The 13794-nt window shown below is 39.0% G+C and overlaps 1 protein-coding gene across 9 annotated transcripts in view; it reads right to left on the bottom strand.

Annotated features, from left to right (window-relative positions):
- FRY (FRY microtubule binding protein) overlaps positions 1 to 13794 on the bottom strand; it is a 445796-nt gene that overhangs the window by 222777 nt on the left and 209225 nt on the right. The window contains exon 1 of one of the 9 annotated variants that reach the window (XM_043576444.1): positions 9310 to 9586. The exons of the other annotated variants lie outside the window; for them this stretch is intronic. Coding sequence (XP_043432379.1) covers positions 9310 to 9370 — 61 coding nt within the window. The 5' untranslated portion in view covers positions 9371 to 9586. Of the gene's footprint in view, positions 1 to 9309; positions 9587 to 13794 lie in introns of those variants that run through there. 9 annotated transcript variants of the gene reach the window in all.

The raw sequence follows: 13794 nt of genomic DNA, 5'->3' as shown, positions 1-13794 counted from the left end.
ATGCCCATTGGACACGCAGCCTTTTCACCTCCCCTCACAAAGTATGTAACTCAGGAAAGAGGCCCATCCTTGCCGGCTTTTTTCCCCACTTATAAAGACAGACAAGCGCAGAGTTAGTTGTTGACAATATTCAGTGCTTGCTCTGATGTTCCCAGAATGGGAATCAGACTCTGAGCGTTTGAAATAAAGAAGAAATGGTTTCCTTTTCTTTTGAAGTGCCCCTGAGATTATATGGCGGTCACTGTTCAAAGTCGCTACTCCTCTTAGAAATGGAGGTCCGTTTAAACAACTCTACTTCCTACAGATCACTGTAACCTATCTTTTAACACAGGAGTAGATTGATTAGATTTCTTTGTTCACAGTTGGATATATGTTATTCTTTCTGCCAGTTCTCAGCACCTCATTCGTTTTGTGGGTTCTAAGGGCAAATCCTGTCAGTACCCAAGTGCTGAGATCCTTCTTGAAGATTTGATGTCCCCCCCCCTCCCCAATCCCTCTTTTCCTGTAAGACTTTTTCTGTTTACTGGCATTACAGGAACATTTCATAAAACATAACAAACCCAGAATGACGCAGCTACTGTGAGAACATGTCACACTGTGTATAGAACTATAATAAATTGTCCACTAATGCATTTATAAGGGTGCTTAAGAAATGGTATTTTAAAAGGTACTGCAAATACTCAAAGTGACCAGAAACTTTAAAAGTCATGCAAAATACATTAGGATAAAAAGAAGAAAAAATCCTGCAAATGTGATAGGAAGAATTATTTTCCTCTGAAGGGTATTCTTAAGAAACGGAAAATGTTGAGATTTAAAGAAACAATTAGTTTGAGCAACAGAAAAACATTTCTTAACAAAGAGATGGATAACTCTTAATTTTATATGTTTCAAAACTGGTCAAGAAGAGAGTACAAGGCAAAAATACTCAGAAATGCTTTTTGCCTTGGAAGAAAAATATATTCAATGGCATGGTAAGTCCCTCTTAACTAATTTCTGTAAAATTCTGGTAACGTGAAATGTTCCCTGCATTTTCATTGATGAAATGCATTCTTCCTTTCTCAGGCTACTTCACTCTCTCCATTCTCTAGTCCTCAAATTGTGTGCCTTCAAGTTTCAGGGTCCACAAGATGGCTCTAAGACAGTTACTGTCTCTTTTTTTTATATATATAAATTTTGTTTTTACATTTATTTATTTTTGAGAGACAGAGTGAGACAGAGCGTGAGCGGGGGGAGGGGCAGAGAGAGAAGGAGACACAGAATCCGAAGCAGACTCCAGGCTCTGAGCAAGAGTTCAGCACAGAGCCTGACACGGGGCTCAAACCCACAAACCGTGAGATCATGACCCGAGACGAAGTTGGATGCTCAACCGACTGAGCCACCCAGGTGCCCCATGATAAATAATGTCTTTAATACTCAAAAATAATCTTGGAAGGCCAACCCCTCTCACTTTTACAGATAAGACCATGTAGGTGAAGAGAGGTTAAGTGTCTTGCCTAAGGTCACAGAGTGGTTGACCCAGGATCTGATCCCATGTATATCTTCTGAGCTTCTTGTATGATCCTGAATTTAAAAACAAACCAGTTGTTTATGAGAAAGACTGAATAAAATAAGTTCCCTTACCCACAGTTTGGCCCTGGTATGAGCCAGTTTGGGGACTTCAGGGGACGAAGAAATAAAATACAGATGTTGTGATTTGGAGAATGTGCCAGCCACAGAGGTCCATCCTGCCAAGTTCTCTGTCCCCTTAAACTCGAATGAATCTTTTAGCTAGTATAAGGGCTTTGGGAAGGCTAAGAGTATAAAACAGAGCCAAGAACTGAAGACCCATAAAATATACGAAATCTGATTACTGACATACATTAGAAAGATCTAGAGACCATTCCTTCCTAGATATACTGATGATATCAACTTTAACTGGTTGTTATTCTAACAAGGAGCAAGGGAACTTCTGTTCAGTCTGCAACCTCTCCACACCATTTTTGTCTTTGGTCTCCTAGAGACTGGATACCCGGGAGAGAGTGAAGGAGTTCAATAAAGAGAAAGTAGGCATCAAGTCACTGCCCTGTTTTCTTTTCTCTCTTCCTTTGACTTACAGTATTTTATCTTACAGAAATGACAGTAACACTTCAATGATTGCCTTTCTAAATGTCTGTCATCTGCTAAGATGCAATTACATGGACCTTCCCCAATTTTCAAAGTAGGTACTGTCATCAGAGCCTGAACAAATGTCTGCCAAGATCTGTGAGCAAAGGAAGATGAGGTTACATTGACATTTCAAGGTCCTTTCTCACCAAAAGGAGATCGAATAACCTTCTAGAGGCAGGATAATCCTGAATTTCAACTTCCTTCTTCTCAGCAAAACAGACAAACTGCTCTCATTCATGTGCCCTCCACTGACTGGCCTCTCTTCCTTCTCTCCTTTTCTTTTCTTCTCCATTTTCTTCCTCTTCTGGCTTATTTTGTGCAGCACAAATCTCATTAATTTGCAATGCATTAAGTCAAACTTTGGGATAAACTGGACAAGGCTTTGTATTTTGTTTTTAATGGTAACTTTCAAAAGGCTATGCTGATTTACAATGTGAATCGGTGGTGATCAGAATCTCGGCATGTCAGATTTGCCTGGAAGGCTGCACCCCACCTGATTCAGCAGGTCTGGGATGGGGCTCAATAACCTGCATTTCTAACCAGTGATAACCAGTTCTAACTAATCCTGACTAGGCATAACCGGATTATGCCAATGCTGTTGGCCCAGGAGTATAGTTTGATGTCTCTGATATAAATAAATGGGAAAACAAAGAGGACCAATTAATCCAGTTAATAACATTGTTTTCCATTCCATTTGCCTACAGATATGCTTCATTAACCTTAACTAAGTTAATGCTCTGGAGGCAAAACATAGGAAGAACACCAAATGGGGAGTCAAAGGTCCTAGTATGGCTCCATATGAACTTGGGGGATGAACTTGCACCAACTGGGCTTCAGTTTCCTTATCTGTTATTTTTAAAGAATCCAGGCCATGTTGTCCTTTCTAGCACAGTATTCATTCTATGATTATATAAAATATATAGTCAAAATTAATAAAACATCACTTATTCAATACTTGCACAGTTCAAAGAATTAACACTTACCCATCAACAGATGAATGGATAAGGAAGATGTGGTATGGATGTATGTGTACATATACCTACGGTGCATGTTTCATGGCATTTGTGACAACATGGATGCACCTGGAGGGTATGATGTTAAGTGAAATAAGTCAGACTGAGAAAGACAAACACCATAGGATTTCACTCACATGTGGAATCTAAAAAAACCAAGCAGAATCAAACCTATTAACGCAGAGAACAAACTGATGGTTGACAGAAGGGTACAGGGATGGTCAGAATGGGTAAAGGGGAGCAGGAGGTACAGTCTTCTGGTTATGGAGTGAATACATCACAGGGATGAAAGGCACAGTATAGGGAATATAGTCAATGGTACTGTAATCGCTTGTATGGTGACAGATGGGAGCTACATTGTGGTGAGCATAACATATAAGCTTGTTGAATCACTCTTGTACACCTGCAACTGATGTAACATTGTATGTCAGCTATACTCAAAATTTTTTTTAAAGATTAACATTTGCTTTCCCTTGGATTACTATGAATTAGTGAGATTCTATCATCTATCCTCTCTATGTGGGAAAGCTTTACGAATGATCCTAGCCTTTCCCCTTATTCTCTGGCTCCACTCCTTTTCCTGAGACTAGCAAGTGAGACTAGTCCTGACCACTAGCAACTTCCTCTATTATGGGTGGACACACAAGGAAGCCTGTCTTTATTCCTAGTTGTAAACCCAAGACTTGTGTTAACATTAAAAAAGAATTATGTACTGAGAGTCTTTCACAAAACCCTATACTAACCAGGCATTATCTCTTTTCCAGGCCATCGATTAGCCAGACATTATGGAATAGATGGCACTCGACCCAGGTCTTGAAGGATTCTGATAGGTAGAGATGAGAAAGGGGCAACCCAGGCACAGGGAATAGCATGGCAGGTGCACGCGTCTGCTAAGAATCTCTCCTCGTTCCTCCCTCCTCTCACCCTCCTACCACATATCCCTATCTTAGCACACATGTTCAAACTTTCTCTTCACTAAGGGACTGTAAAGTCCTCAAGAACAAGACTACATCTTGTCTTTATTCCACGTATTTAGCACAGTATCTGGCATACCTAATTAAACAACTGTGCTTGCTTAATCTTTGTTGAATGAAACCCAGCTGATTCCATAATACAGTCTTGGTGTGAATGAAATAATGGAGCAACTACATACATATGAAAAACTTAAACTCTCAAGTCCTATAAAAAAACAGAGGTGTTTAGTTCTTATTATTAGAATTAAGGTTTTGAAGGGCAAGCCAATGTGAGTTTAGACTATATTTGGAGGACAATTGGGAGTTAGCAGATTTCTGGGAAGAATGCTGAGCTGATGTTATTGTGTAGGGTGGGCTCAAGAAGGGCCATTTGAGGGACAACACAAATTAAAGACCATTGCAGCTACTATGGGAAAAAGAACAAAGATGGAATCTGAAACAGGATAGAAGACAGTGCATCTTACACAAGTGAACCTGAAATCCAGTCCTATCACTATTCCCCAGTAAAGAAAACATGCACCGTAGGTTTCCTGATGTGACGTTACAATAATTAAAGTGTTTAAGAAGCATTTTTAGAGTATCAACTCTAGAACCCTTTTCAAAATTCCCTACCAGTGGCAAGATATTGGCTAGAGTTATGACACTCAACCACTGAAAATGGTGTTGGCTGTGTACTTCTGAATGACAGAGGGGCTCTCAGGCTCCTACCACTGGAACAGAAATGATTTTGGCAGTGTGGCAGGCAGGGAGTTGTAACTTGCCCTATGTCCATGTTCATCAAGTTTTCAAAACATTGTAGCTAATGTCCATTTACCAAAAAAACAAAAACAAAACAAAAAACAAAACAAAACAAAACAACACCATGGGGCTATAGGAACAAGTTAAATGTCACCCTAAGGAAGCAAAGCAATAATTCAAAGGTAGGTACATTTTACAAGAAAACTGCACTAATTTCTACAAGTCAATGGAGGAGATAAAAATGGGTAGGATTGGGGCGCCTGGGTGGCGCAGTCGGTTAAGCGTCCGACTTCAGCCAGGTCACGATCTCGCGGTCCATGAGTTCGAGCCCCGCGTCGGGCTCTGGGCTGATGGCTCAGAGCCTGGAGCCTGTTTCCGATTCTGTGTCTCCCTCTCTCTCTGCCCCTCCCCCGTTCATGCTCTGTCTCTCTCTGTCCCAAAAAAAATTAAAAAAAAATGTAAAAAAAAAAAAAATGGGTAGGATGATTAAAGACTTAGGAGACAGAACAACCAAATGTAATGTGTGGACCTTGTCTGAATCTTGATGAAAGCAAACCAACTGTTAAAAGACATTTTTGAAAATGACAATCAAAGCAACTTGAATGTGGACTAGAGATTAGGTTACATCAAAGAATGGCGGTCAGTTTGGGTATGTATGAAGTTAGCACTGTGGATAGGTAAGAACGTACCCATATTTTCTAGAATGTACATTGACTGTGTGGCATTCACGGAAATGATACCTATATTTGATTTGAAATGCTTTAACAAAGAGAAAGGAGGTATAACTGAGGCAAATCTGACAAAACCTTGTTAACTATTGAATGTAAGTGATGACAATATGTTATATATCATACTATTCTTTCCCCCTTTTGTGTTTGTTTGAAAAATTTCATAATAAAACTTTTTTTTAAAGATAGGCCTCATTTGTAAAAAGTTCCCTATATCTTATAATGGCAATAATGAAGGGATAATAGCATTCCTTCATTATTTCATTGAACTAAACTCAATTAAAAAACACATTGAAAAATCAAACAACACATTTATTCCAGGTTCGATCACATAGGTTTTAATGTTCACTCGGATTTCAGGCCCAACAACACCCTTCCACATTAACTAAATGTGTGGGATGGGTGGTGTGGGTCTCATGGGTGTTTACACTTACAATACATGGCCAGGACGAACGCAGGCAGGATGCCATTTACACAGGCATCCTTTATGATACCTATGTTACAATAATATAGTTTGAGCCTTTTCAGAAATATTTGGGTCTCAAAAGTGTCTGAGTGAGATCAGTTAATCAATTCACTAAATGACAAAGTTCCGCTGATCCTTGATATGCATAAGTTACACTGCAAAATTCTGTAGGGTGGTGCAGAATTCAAAGATAAATTTAAAAAGACCACCTGAGAGATTCAAAGAATGCAGTGCTTTCAACTATAAGATGCCATGAGGCAGTGTCAGGTTGAAAAGCCAACCGATGAGCACATAAAGGTAGGAGAACATTCGTTAACTTATTTATTTCACTGGTTCATTTAATCAGTCATCAAGTATTTACTGGAGGCTCCGAGCACTGAGTCAGCTGCTGGGGGGGGCTGGTAATATTCAGGGAAGACAGGTATTATGTCCAGAAATATAATTACAAAAATGGGAAGTGCTGTGAAGGTTGTTGTAAGAGAGGAGCAGGGGAGACGTATCCTTGACTGTGGGGTCGGGGCGGGACTCTCTGGGATGGTGGCCTTAAAGATGAGGCCTAGAAATAACTGATGATAGATACAGTCAAAGAAGGCATCGAGGCTGAAGAGAATGGGGGCAATGGGATTGTAGGAATTCACGTAGGTGGGGGAAAAGGGCACTTGATGGTGTCTCACTTCCTTCTGGTTTTATTAGAGGCTGTTCTGGCCAGCCACTTGATGGCACCTCCCTCTAGCCCTTTACCCAGCTCTGCTCTCCTGCAGGGCACTGACCTCCTGATGATATATGATGACACATTATACACTTGTTTTCTACCTGTCTCCCCTACTCCACTTAAGTGCAACAAGGGCAAGGTATTTGTTCCATTCCTTTTGTAACCTCACCTTCTAGCTTAATACCCAGTACTCAATAAATATTTGTTGCATTAAGGAGTAAGAAAGCATTAAGATATACAAGGTCCTGAATACCCAGCTTAGAAACCCAACATTCAACCCGAGACTCACATTAAGTCTATTGAAAGAGCTATTTCTGCAACCAAGCAAGATGCTGACAAATAAAGCACCAATCTGCCCAGGAGTAGAATATAGTATCACGGATGACAGCCTGTCATTTCCGTAGAGAACTTGACTATTGGTGTACTGAGAATGCCTGGCTTATGGAATCTTTAGAGAGGGTCGTCAAAGTACAGGTTGTGACCCACTACTCGATCATGAAACCTATTTACTGGGTGCTAACCAGGATGATTTCAATGAAATAGAATAGAAAACTCTACAAGAGAAAATAGCGGGTGATGGCACCCTGCAGAGTAAGGTTAAGTAAGCACTATTTCACAAAACTTGGGTTTTCAGTCTCTGTCTGCGTCTACAGATATGTACGGTGTGTGTGTGTTCTGAGTCATAATAGAAAATGTGTTTGTTTGTTTGTTTTTCTGTGGGTCCTGGTCAAAAAGGCATTAGGTACAATATACGTTTTAATATGCAATCTATTGTAAAATATATACACATGCATAGGTATACAATAATATGCATATACATATGTATGATATAGAGGTCATGTATACGCATTATATAATACATATGATTAACACAAGACACATTTCCGACATCTACACTGAAGGAAGAACACCCAGGGCAGGATACACAGTAGAAGCTCAGTCAGCAATTGTTAAAAAATTAACTGAATAGGTGAAATTCTTTGTAGTCTAGTTTTTTATTTTGTCAACAGCAAAACATTTATTAAATTCCTGCTTCATGTGCACTTATTTATTGAGATGCCGGCTCATTAAATAAAAAAAAAAAGATTCTAGGTTTCATTAGATTCTTAAATAGCTACGGACATGTACAATGACTACGTAAAATTCTCTTGATATGTGCCTACCAGAAGTTCATAATCTAAGACGGTGATAAATCTGAATTCGCAGAAATATTTGTTGGTAACGATCCCTTGTATAAGTTAAGTTATATTATTTATTGGGAGTAAGAAAGGCAGTGAGTGAAAAAGGACTTAAGATGGCTGCCAGATCATGGGAGTGGTCCATTCAGTGGAAACACAGTGAGAGTCAGTTACATTTACAAGAGACATCAAACAAAAACAATACTGAGTAGTTCACATGAGTCCTATTGTGATATAGCATTTTTCCAAATATATGAAACTGTAAGTTTTATCACTTAACTTGTATGCTTGTTATACATCCAAAAAAAAAAAATCTCTTGAGAGGGGAAAAAAAAAAGTTCCCTAATACACAGTCAGCTTTTATAAACTACAAAGTAAGGAGTAAATTAATGACTATTAGAGACTTAATTCCTACAAACAGAATTGTACCATATGTAAATATCTAATAGTTTCACTAAAGATAGTGCAAAAGAATAATTAACAAGTAATTAAATCTCCCAAATCATTAATAAACAAAATGTTTCTCCTTTATTAGAGCAATATGTTGTGTCCTTACTATCTACAAATTTCCTTTTCCTACCTTCATTAAATCGAAAGTTAAACGGTCGATATCTAAGATGCATGCAATGAACCCTGTGTCATGGAATTTCCTCTCATTAATTTTTCTGAACTCTTGTACAATATTTCTTACAAGGTTATGCTAGAACTAATATAACCAGGCTATTACTCTGATAAAGGAAAAGCACAGGCATGCAGTTTGGACCCATTTAATGTTGGTTTACCCATCCTATCCTGTTTTTTAATTCATACACAATAAAAGAAAACATTTTATTTGTTTTCTTGTTGGAGAAGGCTAAGCCAAAAACAAAGGAAAAACTGCTTCAGGTTTATTTCAATGCTTTAAACAAAATAACTGAGTATTTACAACATTAATACTTAGAAGAAATCAAGCCTAAATCCTATCTCTGTTTTTATATGAAATGCAATGGTATTAACTATCTTCCAAATACTAAGCTATTTTTCAGATTGCAATTTTGCAGCACAGATAATCGTACCAAATCTTTTAGTGAAACTTCGGTGCACAGAAAAATTCCATTACGTCACAGTTTGTTGTTCCATAGACTTATATACAAAAAATCACCTCTGAAATGCTGCAATCCCAAACAGAAACTTAAAAAGCATTATTCCTGCCTCAGAACAGTGACATCATAAGTAAATCTCCACATGCAGATGCAACTGCCCCCCCCCCCCCACTCCGCCCCATCCATTGAAACCTTTAGGAGAATCTTCCCTACATTCAGCACTTAACTGAACAACGATCCACGCCATACATGCTAACAGCCTTTCATACCTACCAAGCCCTTTTATGAAGCTGATCACACAGGATCGTCTCCAACAAGCTGTTGTAATCTCCATGAGCCTGAAAAGGAACCCAAACGAACAGTCTGGAACTGCTACACAGACTATGTTCCAAAGCAAAAAAACATAATGACGGACTCCATGGTCCTGTTGCTCGCTGGCACCGTAAGTGTCTCAGCGGCAAGGTAGGGCTCTCTTATTTTTGGCCCAAGGTGTATTTTTAGTCAGGTGCTAAAGACCTACAGTAGAAGACAAACTAAAACAGGCCTTCCGTCCAGGGCAGACTCTTCATACCAATGGGACAATTTTTAGCTGCACAGTACGACAGTGACCTACAACTCACAGAGTGCGCGTATGTCTATATTTATCCACGAGAACATACTATGCTGACAGATTAGTAAAGCCGCTCAGGGCACTCCAGGAACATGAGCCCGACCCACATGGCTCGTCATAAACATCCATGCCTACCGAACACATGCGTTACCCACAGATCTAACCCACCGGTGCTGTTGTGTTCCTGTGACTGAAGAAACGTAAGAGCAAAGATAACACGGGGTGGGTGATAAACCGTTGCTTTGGGAACTAGGAGCTCTTGGCCACAAGTACAAACAGCTTTAAACAGCTTAAATTCTTACAGACAAAACCAATAGCAGAGAATCCCTATTTGAAGCCAAGAGTCAGTGAGAAACCATACACCCTTAAGGAAAAATGAAACGCTGAACATCTGTTGATGCAACTAGTAAAGAAAAGTGATTGGGTTTAAATCTAGAGTCATATTATTTGAAAGCACAGCTTAAATCAGCTTGTTAAAAACTTAATTTATAAGACCAAGAAGAAGCCAATATTGGTGAACATTAGGCATTTCACCTCCAGAAGAAAACAGATTGAGACCAGTGAAGAGACCGAGAAGGAAAATGTAGCTACTTGAAAACAAAATAAAAGTGTAACTAATTGATCTTTCAATGGGCATGATTTCCGACAGAAGACTTTAATGAGGGTCAGTGAAAATCTATTTCTTCACTAACATAGCCGCAAAGAGCACGAAACCCAAGTCGTTTCCTATTCTTGATTTACTCAGGGTCACTGAAGGTTTTCTTTAGCAATATAGATTGGAATTACAAAACAGCACGGTATGGGGAATTGATTGATGAACTGAAGCGTTTCACAGGAAGGGGGGAAAAAAAAGTCCAGATTACCCAGATGAACACTTCAAGTGATTCAGGCAAGCGAAATGTGAGCAAAGATGCCCCACGGTACCACTGAGTCTTACATATTCAGGGTTTATAACCTTTTTTAAGGAGTGGACTAATGTGCACGTGTGGCATTCGGTTTATTTTTTACTAAAAAGGGGTCCAAACAATTATAATATGAGAGTGTGCCTATGGAGGTATCTGTGTTTTGAGTAACAAGGATTCTTTTTCAACTCTCTTCTTTCCACATCTAAATTGGAATCAAGACTTGACTGAAAATTTGCACTTTGTCAGCTTAGAATCTCTGGTGCTATTATTAGACCAGCCTTTCAAATGATGTGACTGTCATTCAATTAAAAGAACATGACTCAAAACAGCCTGATAGAAATATGAAAAGCAGTATTTGTCATTTTATTTTTCACTCTTTACAGATACCCTTTACCAAACAACATTTAAGGGAAGTGAAAAAAACCAGACAAACAAAAAATGAAAAAAACCAAAAAGGCAGGAAAGAGAACATTAATGGGGTACTGAACTGGATTCAGGTACTCCACTGGGCACTTTTCACATAACATTTCATTTGGCCCTCACAGCAACTTCATAAGGTAGGCATTAACACCTCTGGTTCAGTGTCCATGGAAAGGAATAAAAATAAGAATGTCCAAGGTCATTCAGAGGCAGCCTTGTCGGACTCCCAGGGTCACTGCGTTTATTAATTTTTATTCCAGTACTTTCCTTAACACGAATTGAAACTTCTAATCAGTGGTTGCCTTAGTGTATTTGCCTCTGTACACATTGAAGAACAACCCTCAGATAATCCTTTTTTTTTTTTTTTACCCAGAAATTTCACCTATTCAAGACCCAGCTGAATTCCAGAGATTACAGTCTTATTCAATGCCCTCCACAGTCTATTCATCCTTCTGTGGTAGCCAGGCACTTACTGGTTTGGGGGAGCATCCAAAGGGCATGAACCACATTGTTCTCATCTTTGGGTCCCTAGGGCCTAGTAAAAGTTGAATTAATGAATAATCGAAGCTGTCTTTATAGTCAAAACAGATGGCACGAAGTCCTTCTATTAAAGCTCAGAGTCTTTGATACTGAGTTTCCACCTCACCCCATCCATCTCCACACAGAGCTTATGTCTCCTATGGTGGACACTATTCTAACACCCTAATTTCAATTTATGTTAGATTTCTGTTAGATTAAAAGCAACAAATCATGGATGGGTGAAGGCTCTTAAAGTCAGGCATGCTGACAGCTGAGTAAGTGACAGTTGTCAGCTGATGGCTGATAGAAAAAGCAGAAGCAACAAAAAGCAGACATAAAACTTATGAAGGGTAAGAACTGACAGATAATTTAGTATCAAGAGTTGACCCTTAACATTTTAAGAGCTCCAAAGGTAACCATATATTAGAGTCTTTTTTAAAAAATTTTTTTCAACATTTTTTATTTATTTTTGGGACAGAGAGAGACAGAGCATGAACGGGGGAGGGGCAGAGAGAGAGGGAGACACAGAATCAGAAACAGGCTCCAGGCTTTGAGCCATCAGCCCAGAGCCCGACGCGGGGCTCGAACTCACGGACCGCGAGATCGTGACCTGGCTGAAGTCGGACGCTTAACTGACTGCGCCACCCAGGCGCCCCTATTATAGAGTCTTTAATAATTCATACATGTGCTGATGATCTAAATTATGATAGCGCCCCATAGTCACAGATAAAATATAGAAAATAAGGTAATTAATGGAAGGAATCCTATTCAAAATTATTGAGCTAAAATGTTTTGACACTTCAAGGGTTAAACTTCACGACTGGGAGAAGTTTGCTCAGAGCTCATTTGTTCTCTGATGATGCTAAATAAATGTCATGCATTTTAAACTACATTAATATAATCTAAATTTAATAAATAAACTGGATTACAGGCATGTTTAATTGATAGTTCCATAATAACCCTCAAATCTAAATTAAATTATTACTTTAACAGTTCATCTAATGTTCATAAAAATTTTCTTTCTGTTTCTGGGTGGCCTGGTGGCATGACCGCAAATATTTTTAAGAGCAAATGAAAGTCCAAACCCAATATATCTACCTTTACAAGCTTAGAAGTGGCAGGGAAGCTCCTGGGTGTCTTTAGTTAACCTCACTGCTTCAGGAAAGGTTGTTCTTGGGCTACTGGCTGACTGATAGCTACTTTATTAGCACGAAGGTTAGATCATATAACCATTCTCATTCAATGTAGCTTACCAGTCTATTCACCTTCCTTAAGGTCAATGCCAACCCATACTACTTGCTTATGGGAGGAAGCAATAAATATCCTTTAGACACCAACCAAGAAATTTTTTCCAGTTTGAAGAAAAAAGCCAGCATTTAAAATCATATTTAACACTACCTATATCATTCAAAACCCTAAAGTGATAAGAAACTTAAGTTGATGAGGATTCTTGTTTGTTTTTTTTTTTTTTAATCATGGGTCTTATAAATCCAATATTTCTCACTGAGGCTTTAGAACTAGTTTGTGATACAGTTAATGAAACATTTCACTAATAAAGTAGTTACACTTTATATGCATGACAATGTATCTATTAGTTCTGGAAATTTCTGGACATTTAGTAAATACAAGTGCTAAAGTATGATCATGAAATACGGCATGAAATACAGTTAACAATAGATGCCAGTGTCACAAGGATGATATCTTTTCACTACTTTTCCGCGATATACCATAGTACAGAACATATCCATTCATCTGCATTAATAAATCTTTCAGAGACAAAGAACCTCTGAGGCTGTCTTAAGGTAGGAATCAAGTAAAATATAGGAATTAAGTACAACATAAGCAAACCTCACCTTCAGCCTTGCCTCTTCCCTGTAGGAACCATAATAACACCGGAGAACCCCTAGAAGACAATGTCTCATTGTGCTTGGAAGCAGTGTCTATCAAAGAGGCTTCGAGTTGTAGGTAGCTTTTGCCAAGCATGTCGTTGCCTCAAGACATATGTGGCAAACAAACGGACCTGAAAATGTTTACCAGGAAGACCTCTAGGAAAATACTGGCTTGTCTTGGCACAGGCCGCCTCTGCAACCAAGCCACTGTTAAAAAGCAGTGATCCACCCAATAGGCGTGTGATGCTTGTTGGGTACAGATGGTCTGAACCTACGTTGAGGCTCTCTTTAAGCCTCCAGGTATCACCTGTTCTCTTATAAATTACCGGTGGACTTAAACCCAGCCTTGGGGAGGAGAATCAGAAGGGATTCCATGTGAATGGGAAGTGAAAGGACTTACATGTTACATGTTCTT

Source organism: Prionailurus bengalensis, chromosome A1 (genome assembly GCF_016509475.1).
Source record: "Prionailurus bengalensis isolate Pbe53 chromosome A1, Fcat_Pben_1.1_paternal_pri, whole genome shotgun sequence".
NCBI lineage: Eukaryota > Metazoa > Chordata > Mammalia > Carnivora > Felidae > Prionailurus > Prionailurus bengalensis.
The sequence above is the reverse complement of the archived record's forward strand: the minus strand, read 5'-3'. Positions and strand labels throughout refer to the sequence as shown.